Genomic DNA, 18,373 nt, shown 5'->3' with positions numbered 1-18,373 from the left:
CTGAATTAACTTGAACAATATATCACAAATTAAATTGAATTTCCCTAAAAACAGCTCTTGGCCTGCACATAAATAAGTGTATATTTATATATACAGTACCAGTCAAAAGTTTGGACACCTTCTCATTCAATGTTTTTTCTTTATTTTTTCTACATTGTAGATTAATATTGAAGACATCCAAACTATGAAGGAACACATATGGAATTATGTGGTAAACAAACAAATGCTCAACAAACCAGAATATGTTTTATATTTTAGATTCTTCAGAGTAGTTGAATGAGAAGGTGTCTAAACTTTTGACTGCTACTGTATATATATACACACATGCCTACCTTTTTATTCTTGTTTCACCAAAGAAAAAAAACACACCCAGACATAATCAGTTGAATTTTAATTTCCATTTTTAATAAAATGTCAAAAGCATCAATATTATATACAGGCAGGGAAAATCCCAATATTATTCTAAATATGTTTCATTGCATATGTTAAAATAAAGATTTATTCACAAAAAACAGGAATTACACTGACAACCACAAAATTCACAGATGGAAGTAAAATTGGTTTTGCTGCATCAGTGTCCACCAGTTTCAGCTGTTCACACCTTGACTGATGATGGGAAGGCCAGATAGAGAGCTTGGCGACAGATCTCAGTTGTCAAAGACAAGAGTCAAACATGATTGGCTGATCGGTGGCTGAGAGCAGAAGACAACAAAGCTGATTGGCCGCTCAGATGCCCCTGTTGGGGGTCAGGCACTGGTTGACCACCTCCAGCAGCGACGAGTTCTCCAGAGCTGCAGCAACCCTCTCTTTGTCGGCCAGCTGTTTGTTCACTGCAAAACATAAAACCATGTAAGAAAATGAGTGTTATGACTAGTGGAAATATGATCTTATAACTCCAACATGTCTGCTATCGCTGTATCATATTTACCTGCTTCCTCTGAGGCGTGAGTCCCGGGAGTGATGTGAACATCAATCTGAGAAGAAATAGAGAAACATAAAACACTGACACCACTAACCCAACATTGTGTCTTGTTCATGTTAACTAACACTAAAGCAAAAGAGGTGATTTTGAATGTGCGTCCATAGCACCAACACACACACACACACACACACACACACACACACACACACACACACACACACACACACACACACACACACACACACACACACACACACACACACACGCACACACACACACACACACGCTTACCTTGAACCTGTCTGGCAGAGAGCGTAGCAGCTTGACTTTGATTGACAGACCAATGAGTGTTGCCATGCTGCAGTGGGGGATTGTAGGCGTGAACTCAATGCCCACCATGCTCTCTGCGTCATTAACCTGAGGAAAAAGGACAATCGCATGGAAAGGGACATCATGAACATCATATTTTCTGTAAACTTGTTTAGGATGAATGGTGATTTTGCAGTGTGACAAATGTCTTCTACACCACAGCAATCACAAAAGACAATGAGATCGAGTAAATGTTTACATTGCTGAAGAAGACTGCAGCATGAATGTTATTAATGTCTTTTGTAAGCTCAGTGAAACAGTGTAAAGTCACACATGATGATGAAGTACAGAGATGAATGGGGGTCATGTTCAGGGTTGCTTTAACTTTGTCTTCAATCTTATGCAGAATGTATTTCTTGTGTTTCCTCATTCAGCTTGTAGTAAATACAACTTCAAAAATAACCACCAAAACACACAATTATAGGTCCGTACCTTGACTCGGACCTGCTCCACCACATTGAGCTCCTCCAGAGACAGAGGATGCTCGGGGTCGCTGATGGATCTGATCAGATGTGACTTCAGTTAAAGAATTTAAAACACCACAAATAAAAACAACACAACTATTGCCTCCATGCTGCACTTTGATGTAGTCTGAATGTTAATATTATGCATCATGGGTGACATTAATACTATTCCAATGCTTTGTGTGCAAAAAGCAAGTTATGTTATTGTACATTTACTTTAAATAACCTAAAAGCACAAAGTAATAAACATCATAACTAAATTAAGAGATGTTTGTCACTCATTTGAAAGCATATGTAGCTATATTTGTTTTAGCATTGATCCCAACATTGTCTGTATATATATATATAATATATAATGCATATATATATATATAATATATAATGCATATATATAAAATATAATGCATATATATAAAATATATAATACATATATATAAAATATATAATGCATATATATATATAAAATACATAATGCATATATATATTCATATATATTGCAGCCCATATATAAATATTAAATGCAGATAAATAATTTCCCCATATATAATAAAGGATTGATTATTATTATTATATATTATATATATATAAAATATATAATACATACATAATACATATATAAATAATATATAATACATATATAAAATATATATATAAAATACATAATGCATATAATACTATATATATAAAATATATAATACATATATAAAATATATAATACATATATATAATATATATATAAAATATATAATATATATATATAATATATATACTATATATATATATATAATACATATATAATACATATAATATATATATTATAAAATATATATATATATATAAAATATATAATACATATATATAAAATATATAATACATATATATAATACATATATAATACTACATATATATATATATATATATATATATAATAATATATATATACATATATAATATATATATATAAATATATACTACATATGTATAAGATAAAATCAGTGTTTATAGTGAGTTGAATTCAGTGTGACAGACACACGTGGTATCTGTCAGCTGTTGGAGCAGCCTGCAGTAATGTGGCTAAGCTAACGTTAGCTCCGGTGGCTAAGCTAACGTTAGCTTCGGTGGCTAGGCTAACGCTAGCTAACAGGATATCGAAGATCTCCCTGTGGTCGATGGGGTCGTGGACGTCTTCATCCTCGTCGTTCGCGGTCAGCAGTCTGTCTCCGGACCGCTGGAACACCATGGGGTTCGCGTTCTCCAGTTGGGTTCCTCCAGACATTGTGGAACGTTGTTTTAAACACTAAATACCTCGACGAGAACCTGCGGCGCTGCACAACACCTGGCTACGGAAAGCGACAGAGTCCAAAAGCGCGAAGTCTTAAAGGGACAGTACACCCATCACGTCCTTCCTCGAAATAGATGGCATGCACAGTGGTGGAAGAAATGCCTATAATAAGTAAAATACAGAGGTATTATAAGCAAAGTGTACTTCAATTTTTAAAATATTATATATATATGTATTATATAGTTTATATATATATTATATATATGTATTGTATATATATGTATTATATATATGTATTATATATGTATTATGCCATGCACAGTGGTGGAAGAAATGCCTATAATAAGTAAAATACAGAGGTATTATAAGCAAAGTGTACTTCAAGTTTTAAAATATTATTTATATGTATTATAATATATGTATTATATATATATATATATATATATTTATATATATATTATATATATATATATATATTATATATTTATATATCTTATATTTGTTTACTATATTTTACCATTATCACTTGATTTTATTTATTTTATTTTATTTTATTTTATTTTATTTTTTATTTTTTTATTTATTTTATTTATTTTTTTTTATTTTATTTATTTTATTTATTTTATTTATTTTATTTATTTTATTTATTTTATTTATTTTATTTATTTATTTATTTTATTTGTTACTTTCCTCTGAAAAGTAGTGTGGTTAGCAAAATTGTAAATACTTAAGTTAAGTAGAGGGTCGTCTTTGAACACAAGACTGGCGTTCGATCCCCGTCTCCTAATCCCCGTATGTCAAAGTAGCCCACTGCTCCTAAAATGCTTTGGATGGGTTAAATTATTCTATATGTACTTTATTGCCATTAAAATAGAGTTTAAGTATAAGTTTTTTTAGAAGACATTTAAAAAAAAAACTGTTCACAACTAGATGCATTTGTAATTTTACAGAATGAACCAACCTTTTTCAGCTGTAAAATGTGCCAGCTTTTAAAACTTGCGTTTAATTCTAATAATATCTATTATGTTCTAATATATATATATCTTTTCAAATTTAGTGCCTTTTTATTGTTTCAGTTTTCTTAAAAATGGGATGTATTGTCTCTAGAATGCTTGAGTGTCTGGTGGGTGAAATGTAGCACAAAGGGAGAAGTTTGCCTTCAGGGATTACTGCCAGAAAAGGTTTGAACATGATCTTCTCCTAAACTTTACCAAGTAGGTTTTTCCCCAAACCCGGGGCAGGCACATTTCTCCCTTTTCAAATGTCCCTCATCTGGTTGTTTTGTGACTTCCTGTTTGTCCTGCAGATGGCAGAAACTATCCATTTATCCCTCAGCAGCCGAACACCACTTAAATACTATCCAGCCTGCAATATGATCACTATATTCTGATAAAGGCCAGAATAGTTCCCAGAAGCTCAAAATGATCTATTAAACAGGTAAAGGCCACCACGCTGTGCTGATTTAACTACCTTAACATCATGGCACTGTGATTAAAATGTTCAGTTTGTTTTTGTAAAAAAGAGATCAAGAACTTATAACTCTAGTTTAAAGTTTGCATGCTGACAATTATGACTGATTATATGAGTCATTTATGCATTCAATAATTTGTTTTCAGTTGTGCACAAAAGTCACAATCAAATTTAAACTGGAAAATGGGGGAAAACACTCAAACACGTGAATTCATTTTAAATTTCAAACGATGTTGTGTTTCCCCTTCCAGTGATTTGTCTTGAACAACTCAACGTAGGTGGGTTGGTGGATTAGCTATATGTCACTTTCACTTTCAGTGTTTCCCAATAGACAATTAATCAGCCTCTCTGGAATGCAGAAAAATGGCATTTTCTGTCCATATTCACAGCTAAATTGTTGTCAACAGCTGTGATGTAATTGTCAAATATGCTCAAACTGTTCAGTCTAATCCAGAAATAGCTGTCAATTAATCTCAGAAAATGAACAGAAAGCACAGCTGTCATGTTTTAGCTTCTTTTTTCATTTTTTTTTTTAAAGAGATTGATCTTTAAAAATCACCCTTTGGCAAGAAAAATATTCCGTTCTTATACATTCTTCACATGCATACTATCACCACCTTGTGGATTTTATCAAGACAGAATCTTAATGAGTTGCTGAAGTCAGTTTAAATGTAGGAGACGGGTCGATATGAGCAACTCAATCTCAACAGGTTCACCTTTTGGGAAAAAAGGTGTGCATGCAATATAATGAGGCTGCATAAGGCTGCTGACGCCTACATGACACTTTGTAATATAAATGTCATGCAGAAGGGCAGCAGCAGAGAGGAAAGGGCAAAGCATTTTCCTAATTGCTGTAATTTGGACGAGCAACCTTAAGATTTTGCAAGCCCACCTCTTAGATGGCAAACTCATTCACGAAAGATGGCTTTGATGAAATAAGTACGGTTGCCCTGAGGGTCAAAACACAGCGGTGGTGGGGCCGGTTTGAAGCACCATGGCTAGACGGAAGGCATTTCAGAAAACAACCCTTGCTTCCTTCTTCCATTATTACCTGTAATATGTAAACAAGGTACGAGTGAAAACAATAAATGGCAAACAATACCCTTTTGAGTGATCATACAAGGGCTGCAAACTGATCTGCAAAGATGCCAGAGATGACATACTAACATGACATCCTAACTAAAGAGAAAGAATTTCACTTCCAGCTAATGATAACAAATCCAAACCATAAAGGTTTTTCCATCTCCCTGTTGGGCATTTCTGAACATTTCGATGTGAAGCCAATGTATAAGTGTCTTAAAACTGCATTCTCTCTCCTGTCCATCAGGGGGCGACTCCTCTGGTTGTATAGAAGTCTATGAGAAAATGACTCTACTTCTCTCTTGATTTATTCCCTCAGTAAACATTGTAAACATGAGTTTATGGTCTCAATCTCTAGTTTCAAGTCTTCTTCAATACAGCATGATGTTCATTTAGTAAATGATGCTCCATTTAGAATCGAACAGACCATAAAGCAGGGGATGCTTTAGGGCGGGGCTTAGTGTGATTGACAGGTCTCTACCAGAGACAAATATGGTAATAAAACCTTAACTTCAGTTCATCGGTTGCATAGAAGCCAAGACGGTGACGGTGAAATAGCCGACCACAAAGTCCACAAACCAATGGGTGACATCACCATGACTAAGTCGCTTCTTATTTACAGTCTATGGTGATGCACAAGGTCCTTGAACACATCTTTAGATTATCAGAGTGAAATGGGAACAGAAATCCAATGCTGTAACATTTTCTACACACGTTTGAGTCCTTGAAGTGATACGAGTCTGATGGTGCTTTAATTTGGGCAGTTTTTCCAGACAAAAACAAACTTTACATTTATCTCTAAGACCATAATATGACAATTATTGACTTTCTTACTTATTTTAGTATGAGTGCACCTTTACTGATTATTTTTATTCTTATATGTGACAAACCTGCAGGTTGGCAGCTGTGTATTAATTAATAAAGCAAGCTCTTTCAACCTGACAGGTTTAGATTGTTAAACATTTATAACGTAGTCCACGGAGTCCACAGCCTTCATACTACATAGCTGTAGGTCACTGGAGAAGTACTCCGAATGTATTATACATGTTATTATTTTTGATAGAGGCTTTGCTTTTCTGTAGAGAGCTGCTGTGTTTTCTCAGAAAGTGAGATGCTCTCCATCATTTATGATTAACTGAATTAAATATACAATTGTGAGGTCAAAGTTAAACTGAAGTCTGCGAAATTCAAACTAGATAACTTTTTTCAAAGCTGAACAGTGACGGTTAAGTTTAGAATATGCTGAATATAAACCAGCGCGGTCTCACAGGAAAAGCCACCGTCCATCATTTGTGGTTCACTAAATGAAATATTCAGCTGCAAGGTCAGGTCAACTTCTGTCTCAGAAAACAAAATGAAAATGCTCAGTGATGAGAAGTCCCAAAATCCTGTTAGGAGTGTTTTCAAACTGAAGAGAAGCGACTCATTATTCAGTCAATAAAGATAATGTTGCAATCGAAAAGCTGATAACCAAGTTTTGCAACATTAAGCTTATGGACCCTCATCCTGGTGTGAGCTGCACAGACACTTTATACTCGATTATTTTACAAGCATGCAAGACTTTAAAACAGACTAATTTGTAAAAAAAAAAAAAGAGATCCATAATCTCAACATGATTAAACTGGTTAGTTAAAGGTTTGAATAAATTAAACAATAAATAATTACTAGAAGCCTTGTGCTGTTTTAGTGATGAGAGGTTTGATGGGGTTTCCTCCCTGCGTGTGTGTTCATTAATTATGCCACAATCTCAAGGGAAGGCGTATGAAGAGCACTCATTTTGGGCTTTTTGCACGTAATTTTATGCCGCGCCATTACCGTGAGAGTTAAGGCAACAAAATCACTTACATAGTTTGAGGAAAAACATCATGGTTGGGCTTAAAATAAGAACGTAAAACACAAACAATGTAACATTAGTAAGGAAAACAGGTCACAAACATCCCTAACTTCTAAATAACAACACTTTGGGACATGAACAAGGGTCTCCTGGTTGCAAGTCCTGTATGATTGACCCACCTCGCCTCCCACGTTGTACTACATCACTTGCTCTGAGCAAAGTGTGATATTTAAATGGTTTGAAATGACACACAAAAATAAAGAATGGCGTTGTTGTTGCATGCTTAATAACGTACAAATTGTTGCTTCATTCATAAAGAATGGCGTTGTTGTTGCATGCTTAATAACGTACAAATTGTTGCTTCATTCATACGCCATTTGATGCACCATGCTGAAGACATAGAGAATAAGAGAGAGAGAGAGAAAAGGTGAAAAAAGAGGGGAGATGTGCACAAGTTGTTGGTTCAGACACTCATCATCTCTGGGAACAGTCGGGGTTCTCGTCACTCACTCTTCTGAATGTCAAGAGAGCTGATGAGACCCACTTCAGTTCAGTCACTGAGAAAAAACAGATTCAGTTCAGTCACACTGACATGAAGTAAACTCCAGTTCAGAACAGAAACCTGTGCAGGAAACCCCTCTTTGGAAAGTGAGACACTTTTAACTGTAAGCTTGTGGAAGACCATCTAGTGTGTGTAAAGAGAAAAACAAGACACCGAACCTAAATATATTTTCAACAGTGTCATTATGTCTCTCAGTGAATTTGAATCTCTGCCAGTATTTTCTCTGCTGACATCCCCAACTATAACTGAGAAGGAGAGCTTGTTTTTTCTGTAAAAAACACCTCAAATGTCTCAAAAAGCTTTGTGTAATATTTAGGACAGACACCGAGATCTCCTTTCATTTAGTTAAAGTCTGAACACCTCTACCCGCTCCACCTCAGGGCCATGTATGACAATCTCCGCTCTTCATTTAGTGTCATTTAGCTCCACAGGTACCAGACCTGACACCCCCGTTCAGCTCCGTCTTCACAAAGCATCATCACCAAGGTGGATATTGAGTCTGACACTTACCACGGCGTGGGACTCGCATGCAGCTCTTCCAGCTAATTGGTGTCTCTCTCCTCGCAGCTTCACTCTCACTTTATTTAATGACAGTCACACAGTCGACTCTGGTCCCCAAAGCTATCTCCACGTATCAGTGTTTCCCGGCTATTTGTTGGCTTTCTGGATGATGCTGAGGGGAAATGAGCCTTCACAAAAGGGAGAGCAACATGACAGCTCCCTGATAGCGACATGTAATCCTTTATAGCCACAGATCTCTGCTCTACAGCGGTGGCAACGTTATCCATCAATCACACACACACACACACACATGCTGTTGTTGACTATCTCTTCATCATGCATTGAAAATGTCCTCATCATTTCAGCGTCAGATTTAGATTCATATCTTCAGAACATAAACAACACTAACGATATAATCATAAGTAATGGCGCAATTAAAGAATGCGCAATACAATATTTTTCATATTTAGTGGTGGAAGAAGATTGTTTACTTAAAAAAAAGGCGGCAATACGACTCAATAAAAATACTCAAATCCAAGTAAAAGTCTTAAAGGTAAAATTACAGAAGTATTAACAGTAAAATCTATCTTAAGTATTACAACTTTAAGCACATATTGGGCAGAATGGTTTCTTTCAGAGTCACTTTGTATAACTGCTATATATCTTGTTGGTCAATCCTCAATTATAGCTACTAACGAGGAACTTTCATTTAGTCTTGATTTTGGCGGTCCCTGTGGACCAAAGTGGTAGTGTTTAAAAAACCTCACATTATACTGCAGCAGGTGTCTGACCGTCTGCACAAGTCAGTTCTGGTTCTGGTTCTCCCCTGCCTCCCTTCCTTCCAGAGGGCCCAGCAATTCGGCCCGGGTCTCCATCCGCCTGGTGTTGACTCCCAGAGAGGAGGAGGAGGAGGAGGAGGAGGAGGAGACGCTGCTGCTGCAGAACACTGAACTCTCCATGTTCTGATGGAGCTGCAGCGAATCCGGATCTGGGTTCATCACAGCTGGAGGCCCTGCTGGAGTCTGAGCTGAAGGAGTTTCTGGTGAACCTTCATGATTTCATCTGATTTCACCAGAATCCGACCCGGTGGCACCGATGACGAGCTTTAAGAATAACTTTATAGAAAATCTTCTTGCTGATGGTCTTTTTTTATACTTATGTAGGTCATATAGAGGCATCAGTATTAGAATAAAACTGTTTCATAACCAGTAGAAATTTCTCACAGTCATTTTAATTATCAACGGCATTTTTATGGGTAAAAAGCGAAATATTTCCAGCTTCTGAAATGTGAGAATCCAACGATCCAGAGGGAATTTAAAGAAGCTCACCGATATAAGATATGCTTGACATAAAAATGAAGTTCTGAAGATTTTCTGTGTGGTCTGTCCAGCCAAGTCCAGAATCTATAGTGGCTCATTAAATTCTCAGCACAATCTTCAGGGTTTAGTCCTATCACGGTTTTGAAGGTTTGTGTGGGCTGAACCCTTGGAGGTCATATTTTCCAGACATTACTGTTTGATTTAATGCCCAAAATCCACACTGGCAAGAACAGAGGAGGAGTTGGTTTTTTCTTTTTTTCTTTCTGTGTAAACATTTCAGATGTTGGAGAGATAGACGGATGCTTTGACTTTCCATCAGTTCTCTTGTGTTTTCTCTGACTGACCGCTAAACATTTTGACTGCTCGAGTGTGTGGGATTCACGAAACAGTAAATATCTTACACAATTTATGCTTCTTACTTTCTGCAGTAACATTTCAGAAGCTTTTACTTCAGGCTGGACCTTTGATTTCTCTCTACAGAGCATTTTGCTTTAGTCTTATATTCCAAAAGACCTCTAAAACAGCCATGACGCTGGAAATACTTCTTAAAAAGACATTTGAACGTCTGAACTCAGTCAGATTTCCCAGTGTGAGGGCTGGTGAAAGAGACTCACAGTGAATTATGAGGACATCAGTTCAAATCCTGACTCAAGTAAACATTTAGCCCTTAAAGCCACAAAGTGTAGAAATTTTTAAAGTGATTATAGCATCTTTCAAAAATCATCTTGCAGTTTTTTGTTTGCAGAAAAGATTAAAATGGCATGTTTGGACTGGGAAGAAGTCTGTGTCCTGTTTATGGGCGGAATAAGAGACAATGATAATCTGTTCACAGACGAGGACCCACCAACTGTACCACATAGGAGAAGGATACACAAACATCATAGTTGTTGAGCTTCTTTTTGTTGTTTTATATCTCTTTTTTTACGAGTCTACATTTTTTTGGTTCTTTTTGACAAATTTTGTCGGTTTACGTCTCTTTCTATTTGTTTGTGTATCCTGTGGTTATTTTGTGTCTCTTTGTAGTCAATAAATGTCTTTGTAGTAGATTTGTGTGTCTATGTAGTAAATTTGAGTCTTTATGTTCTTACTTTGTGTCTTTTTGTAGTCATTTTGAGTCACTTTCTAGTAGCTCTGTGTCTTTTTATAGTCCTTTTTAGTCTGTTTGCAGTTGCTTTTTGTCTGATTTTAGTCATTTTGAGTCACTTTGTAGTTTCTAAGCATATAGTCATAGTCATTTTGAGTCTTTTTGTAGTTTATTTGTGTCTCTTTGTAGTCATTTTCAGTGTTTTTGTAGTTGCTTTTATGTCTCTTTGTAGTTTATTTCTGTCTCTTTGTAGTTTTTTTGGTCTCTTGTTGTTATGTTTCTTTGTGTTCGTTTTGAGTCCCTGATATTTTGGACCCCTGGCCCCTGTGACCAATAGACCCGTTCAGTAATCCATCCATGTGTGTGAGATTATACACTAGAGGTAGATTATAAAAACAGGCCGAGAGAAAACCAGACAAACACAGCTGCTCATTCAGCAGCCAGCCAGTAAACTTCAGGACGGCTTCACATTTTTTAGGTGTTTTTTGTTTTTTCTCCTTTTTCAATCACATTTACTTCATATATGAAAGACTATGATGAATGTACCTGCTGTCTGAGGGAGAGACGGAGAGAGAGAACGTTGTTTCAGAGGCAGAGTTCAGTGTTAAAGGATCGTATGTTTCAGACAGTGACACATGAGGGTGGAGAAGTAGAAAGGATTTCATATGGATTCAACCTCAAACCCTAAAAATAAACACAAGCTCACCAAAGCTTTATTTCTTTATTGGGAATCCACATGTAACTTTGTGATCTCGTAGTGATTCGCTCATGACTCATCAGATTAATGAAAAGGCTTTAAAATGTCACACCAATGGAACAAACCTCTTTCTTTTATCACATGATAAGCTTTTTGACATATTCCAAACTGGATTTTAATCTCTCCATTCCACTGAAACCACACCGTCTGAGGTAACAAATTATCTCTCAGTTATTGAAGCTGCTGCTGCATCAATACTGTTGATCTCAGCTTGTTATTACACTGTTTCCACGACTACAGTCCAGCCCTAGTACAGCCACACTTACAGGGAACTCCGCAATTTGTCTCACCTGAAAAAAAAACAAGGCTTACAGTAAAACACCTTCAGCATGTTTTGGTTTTCTCAACAATCAACTTCTTGTGGTTAATACTAATGATACATTTATGAAAAAATTACCCAAATATGGAAAATCCATGGTTGCTTGACATTTTAATGAATGAAGCGCCCCGTTTTTGCACCACCATCTGTTTCTTTTGTCAGTAATAAAGTTTGGGCAACAAAAAATTAGGTTAAAGTTACTGTTCCTGGCCAAAACAAATGCTCAACACATTACCCCAGTTCCATGAAAAATTGTCATTCAAACATTTAATTTTATTTACTGATTAAACAAATTAGATTCAACATGTTAACTTGTGAACTTTAGAAATTTGCAACCTATAAATACCTGGGTCGAATGAATAAAAAATTGCTATTGACGGTAGTTTGTGCAGGATGTCTCATGACGATTCTCTGGTACCAACTTCTGCTGAAGGAAATGTGAAATGAACCGAAGCAAACTGAACTTGATTGAAATGGACTTCTTCATAGAAAAGCTGCTTTTGTTCCAACAATCCAGTTGAGTTCAGATCAGACCTCCACGGCATCGCAAGATAACATGTGCAACAAAACACAATTAAGCAGTGAGATAACAGCGGACATTGAATATAAAATGCAAAATAAATGATTGCACAATGGGAATGTTGGAGCTCCTCACAGTTGCAAAAAATGAATTGCAAATGGTGACAAAATAGCTCCAGTTGGGGGTCAATTGCCGTTCGGTGGCGCACAAATGACATAATATCATGTTAGTACAGCACAGTAAAGGGCTGACTTATTGCATGCTAAAATAATCATTTTAAAACCAATATACCATGTTCATTATGAGATTGTTGTGGGACACCACCAACAGAAATTGCATCCAATCAAAAAAATCCATTCCACCAACAATTATCCGCCAATAAAATCAGTTTAAAATTCTCCCCTTCAACAGCAGAGCATCTGCGGTGTATTAGTGCAGAAGAGCATCAACGGTAATGCATTACAGTAGCAAAGGGTTCATCTGCTCTTCTGTAAAACCAACAACGGTCGTGAAGTGTCGATGGCTTTGCTTTCAACAGCTCGGTAACGACCTGCAGCTGCGTCTCCGGCTCTGCCAGAGGGGCCTGACGCTCTCCGGCTTCGGCCAACACTTCCCATCCCGTCATTAGAGCAGATTGGGTCTCCATTGACCTTTTACTGTAATTATGTTCTGTCAGCGCGGCCTGTCTGCTGCTCTCAGTCTAATTCATATTTGGCTCCAACGGAAGGAGCTGACCGACCGCTGAATGGGGTCTGCAGAGATGAGTGTTTTAATCCGGACAGCGAGAGCTAAGACTAACTATCACCAAGGAAGTAAAATGGGTCTATCTATCTATCTATCTATCTATCTATCTATCTATCTATCTATCTATCTATCTATCTATCTATCTATCTATCTATCTATCTATCCATCCATCCATCCATCCATCCATCCATCCATCCATCCATCCATCCATCCATCCATCCATCCATCCATCCATCCATCCATCCATCTATCTATCTATCTATCTATCTATCTATCTCTAATGAAACAAAAAGCACCTTTCTTGTGGCCCTCTATTTTTCCAGGGCAGTGAAAACCTCCAGCTGAGCGTCGACCTATTTCACTCCTGAAATGAGTCGCCGTGAGGAAGAGGATTTTTTTTTCGGACGGCACTGATGTCGTTGTGTGATCCATGAGGGTTTTAGAGTTTTAGCGACCTGATACCTGGTAGAGGAGAGAAGTAAAGGAGCAGCACAAGGGGTTTTCTACATATCACCCCTGTATGATACATATGGAGTTGGAGTCCTTCACTGTTAAAAAAACTACTCGTCATTTATTAGTTCCTTGTCCTTCTGGATTTATGCAAGAATTATGTTTTTTCTCCCTCTTTAGGCATAAAAAAAATATACTGAACACAACACTCTCAACACTGACTAAATATTTACAATAAATAATAATTAATACAATTTTATATATTATGTGAAAGAAAAGTATATATATTAAAATGCTGTTAAACTTGTTAATATATCTTAACATGTACTGATACTGTTCTTACTCTTACTTCCCTACTTCTCTGGAACTCTTATGTTTTTTCAATGAACATTTTCTACAAAAAAACAAAAAATTGATTAGCTTTATATCTATTTTGTTGTTTACGTCTGTGAACTTTCAGTCCGTGCTGTAAATTGAATATTTTTTTGTGTAACCCCCCCCCCAACACCACAGCTATGGCCATGTTTTGTTTCCAGCTGCCATCCGCTGCCAAAGGGGTGCGATTCAATACATAGTGTGGTCTCTGAGGGAGATCTCTATTAAGATAGACCTGAGTGACTGCAGGCTGTAAGAGCTGAGCAGCTCCTCCTCAGCCTGTAATGGGATTCAAACCGGACTGAAACAGGACAGGGATGAAAACAAGCAAAGCAGAAACCCCACGGAGAGCCCCATTCTGTATTTATGGGCTCTTTTGTTCTATTTATGGACTCCATCAGAACAAAACGACAAACATTTTGTTTTATTTATTCCATCTGTGTTTACAGGGAGGGTTTGCCTTGTGTGCATCCCTCTCTCTTCAGCACCGCCTCGCTTTACTTTCAGGCAGTCCCACAGCGCAGAGAGGATAATGAGAATGTTAAAGTAATAATATAGTTTTTTCTTCTCATACACATTTTCACTGCTATTTAAAAATTCTCCTAGAAAATGCCTTGCACACAGGAAGTGATGCTTTATATGCGTACCTGGCTCTATTGCACCACAGTTTCACAATGAAATGAAATCATTTTTACACTCCAAACTGATGGGGTTGTGCATTTCAAGCCAATTTGGTCTCAACGTGCAACAGATTGGTGCATCTATCTTATACATAGTTGTTTTTGGATGTATCACAAATACATTTCTAATAATCGTCTGCATAATATTTGGAACATAATCCACATGTTTAAAACAAGACACATAGATGGAGAGCGACTCCATACCTTAGCTTACCACTGCTCTTGCCAAATATCATGTTGGTGTCACAGAAACAGAGACGGGCTCTTTGGAAATAGGACTGGAGTGCTGAAGGCAAAATCTCTGCTAAAAACAACTCACTTTCTATGATCTTAATTTACAACCACAGCATTAATCCAACAGCGAAGAACTTGTGACCCTTTTGAACGCCCCTCTGTAACATTTATGATCCTAGAATATGGGGAACAAAACTGCACTAAATAACTGATCGGGTCAGGTCTGACGGCTTTGTAGTTTATTCAGTAAACTCATATATTAATCTTATTACTCAGAGTGTAAGTGTGTATTCATAACCTGATCAGGTATGGGCGAAAACAGATAGAAAATATTCCTGTGAATTTAGCTCTCTGAACCAGCTCAGTTCTTACTCTGCAGTCATCCCTGACCTTTGCAGCCTGCAACATAAAGTCCAGTGCTCGTATTTATTTCACCTACCTCAGCTATCGTTTCCAGTTTGTTAATGTTCTTCTCTCTTTTCCTCTTTGTGGGTAAATCTCAGTATAATGGCATTTACTCCGTGTGGGAGGTGACACAAGGGCCAAGTCCCAGATTGTGGGGAAGTAAATGGTAATGTCTTTTTGTGGTCAGTGGAATAAGTCCGTGATTTCATTTGAACCACCTGTGAAGAGGCACATTTGTGTTGATGCTGTTGGCAGTCAAGCTTTCGGACACTGGGCCGCATCCAGAGAGTGAAGCCAGCAGGCCGCAAAAAAATGACAATGTTGGGTTTGTCATTTGTGTGTTTGAGCGTCCGTTATTTGCAGGCCAAATAAAACACAGCATCCAAACGTTTCTCTAATAATTCCCTGTTCCCAGATGCTTTCAAAGCAACTCTCTCTTCGCTCTTGTATTCAGGAAATGTTTCAAAGTTTTTGAACGATTTTCTTTTTCTTTGAAACTTTCATTCCCTCCCTGAAGGTAAAAAACCACTGAAGACTCGTTTTCAAGCTTAAGAGCAGAAACACCCCGAGGATCAACACAGAGCATCCTTACTCTCATTTTATGGCAGACAGTTGTGCTGGTTTTGTCTCTTTTTATTTTGTTTACATGTATTTATATATATTTTAAAATACAAAAAACTGTAACATGCCCTCCAGTCTTTTGTTATTTCTTCATCTCTTCCTCTAAAAGTATTCTCAGCTGAGTTTCCTCTGTTAGATTATCAGGATGTGACCCATCATCAGCATGCACGTGTTGGAGTATCACAGGTCGGCTTCTCCTTGGTACAGATATGTGGTTTATGTGGTTGAAGGATCTGCTCTGGCTCTTCTCACATCCCTCAAATACCTTTCAGCTGAACAGGAAAGCAGATCTGCAGCTCTATGTATACGCAAAATTTGTACAAAAATGATAAACTCAACACTTCTGTTTTTGCTCTCATTTTTCACGAGTTGAAATAAAAGTTTCAAGACTTCTGCTAAGCACATAAAGGGCTTGTTTTCCTCAAATTTTGTTCACAAATTTGTTGAAATGCATCTGCATTGACAGGCCATCATATAAACTGTGTTTGGTGTGAAATATTGATACTCTCCTCTATTGTTCAGATGAGAGAGAGTCACCAATCTTGCAGGACCTGGTAAAGCTGAACAGGAGGTTTCTGGGTGCTGAACCTTTTCATAGACTCATATGAATTCTCTCCACACGGACCAAAAGGTGCCATTTTTCTGTGACATTTTGTCTTGATGATTGACAGGGGAATGGCATGTTCCTGAGTTAATGAGATTTATCCAGAAAGGCCAATCTGCTGATCGAATGGCATTTCTTCCCCTTTTTAAATTGATCGTTTAGCGGCTACAACAGCAGACTTTTCCCCCCACAAGCTAAACAAGAGGGCATGACTCCAACTTCACACCATTAAATCATCTAGCACTGGAAACCCTCTCAGGAACGAGGCTGATTCATTTCATAGCTACAGTAAAGAGCGGCAATCATTAGAGCGGATAACATGATAAGGCTTAAAAAGAGGCACAGGCACAAATGGATCACATTACCTTAAATGAGGACGACAATTTAACACATACAGCACATAAAAGCATGACTACTATTAGGGGAAAGATCCAACAGGAGCGTGTTGTGAAAGGAAAAATCCACCAACTTGTTCATTTTATTTTATTTTGTCTTCAGTTTTGATTTTCTAGGTGTGTTTCATTGTGAATGTGGTTAAAAACTGAGATTTTAAGGTGTCTCCACATTTAAATTTTATCCTTGAAATCATGTTTAAATAAGCATCATATGTTACGTAAATGTCCAAAATCCTTTCACTCTTTTCCACCACATGTATGTTGGTTTTAACGAAGGTTTGTAGACAATCTTTTATCCTGTAATGGGACAAAATAAAAGTCACATGGAGGTATTGGTAACAGAGAAGGACACGCTAACGAGCTAACTAATTAGCCATCCGTCTCCGGAGCTTCATCCACATTCTTCCTCGTGATCTGCGACATCATTTTATGGCCCAACTGAAGTGTGTTGTCACCATGACAACTCACAACATTCACAATTTTCTTTAGAAAAACAGTTAAATGTCCGTTATACTCTTATTCTATTTCTATGTGTATATGAAAAAGAGAGTCCTCACAAGTACAGTTCAAGTTCAACTGTGTGTGAGTGATTGTATGTTTTATTTATGCATGTATGAGTTGCATTTGAGTGTTTTCTATAATTCTAATCAGGTGTGTGTGTGTGTGTGTGTGTGTGTGTGTGTGTGTGTGTGTGTGTGTGTGTGTGTGTGTGTGTGTGTTTGTGTGTGTGTGTGTGTGTGTGTGTGTGTGTGTGTGTGTTGTGTGTGTGTGTGTGTGTGTGTGTGTGTGTGTGTGTGTGTGTGTGTGTGTGTGTGTGTGTGTGTGTGTGTGTGTTGTGTGTGTGTGTGTGTTACCCCCTGACAGCATACAACGATAATCCTTTCATTCTTTAACCAACAGGCTTGAGGGTTCACTGGTTTTCACCAAGGACAAATGCTAATCAGATATTAGAGCAGATTATACGAGCGTCAAGAATCTGTTTTTCATATATTTTATATTTTCAAATAATTAACAGTGTTGGCTTCAAACTTGTTAGTGAAGCCAGCTAGTGAAGTTTCAGTGACTGAGGTCGATTTTACTTTCTTTTTTTCTTTTTGTATTATATAATTTTCATGTGTATAAATTATGTGAAAATCTGTGAAAGAAATGCAAATTATTGGTACTGTATATATTTATATATATATATATATATATATATATATATATATATATATAGTACCAGTCAAAAGTTTGGACACACCTTCTCATTCAATGTTTTTTCTTTATTTTTATTTTTATATTTTTCTACATTGTAGATTAATATTGAAGACATCCAAACTATGAAGGAACACATATGGAATTATGTGGTAAACAAACAAATGCTCAACAAACCAGAATATGTT

The 18,373-nt window shown here is 37.0% G+C and overlaps 1 protein-coding gene across 1 annotated transcript; it reads right to left on the bottom strand.

Moving 5' to 3' along the window:
• Positions 1 to 383: 383 nt before the first annotated feature.
• ciao2b (cytosolic iron-sulfur assembly component 2B) lies at positions 384 to 3,122 on the bottom strand. The gene is made up of 5 exons (XM_054600453.1): positions 2,905 to 3,122; positions 1,724 to 1,803; positions 1,214 to 1,339; positions 929 to 974; positions 384 to 830 (listed from the first exon to the last, which is right to left on the bottom strand). The coding sequence occupies exons 1-5, from the start codon at positions 3,029 to 3,031 to the stop codon at positions 727 to 729; spliced, it is 483 nt and encodes a 160-aa protein (XP_054456428.1). The 5' UTR covers positions 3,032 to 3,122; the 3' UTR covers positions 384 to 726.
• Positions 3,123 to 18,373: the final 15,251 nt, after the last annotated feature.

The sequence above is a fragment of the Anoplopoma fimbria genome, chromosome 6 (genome assembly GCF_027596085.1).
Source record: "Anoplopoma fimbria isolate UVic2021 breed Golden Eagle Sablefish chromosome 6, Afim_UVic_2022, whole genome shotgun sequence".
In the NCBI taxonomy this organism is placed as follows: Eukaryota; Metazoa; Chordata; class Actinopteri; order Perciformes; family Anoplopomatidae; genus Anoplopoma; species Anoplopoma fimbria.
This window is presented reverse-complemented; position numbering and strand designations above follow the sequence as displayed.

What these genes read in the sequence shown, in the direction of transcription:
- ciao2b (XM_054600453.1), bottom strand. Translation starts at nt 3,031, where the DNA reads ATGTCTGGAGGAACCCAACTGGAGAACGCGAACCCCATGGTGTTCCAG. An exon ending in CGACCACAGGGAGATCTTCG is followed by an intron (nt 1,804 to 2,904) that starts ATATCCTGTTAG and finishes AACTGAAGTCAC; the next exon opens with ATCTGATCAGATCCATCAGC. An exon ending in CTCTGCCAGACAGGTTCAAG is followed by an intron (nt 975 to 1,213) that starts GTAAGCGTGTGT and finishes ATTTCTTCTCAG; the next exon opens with ATTGATGTTCACATCACTCC.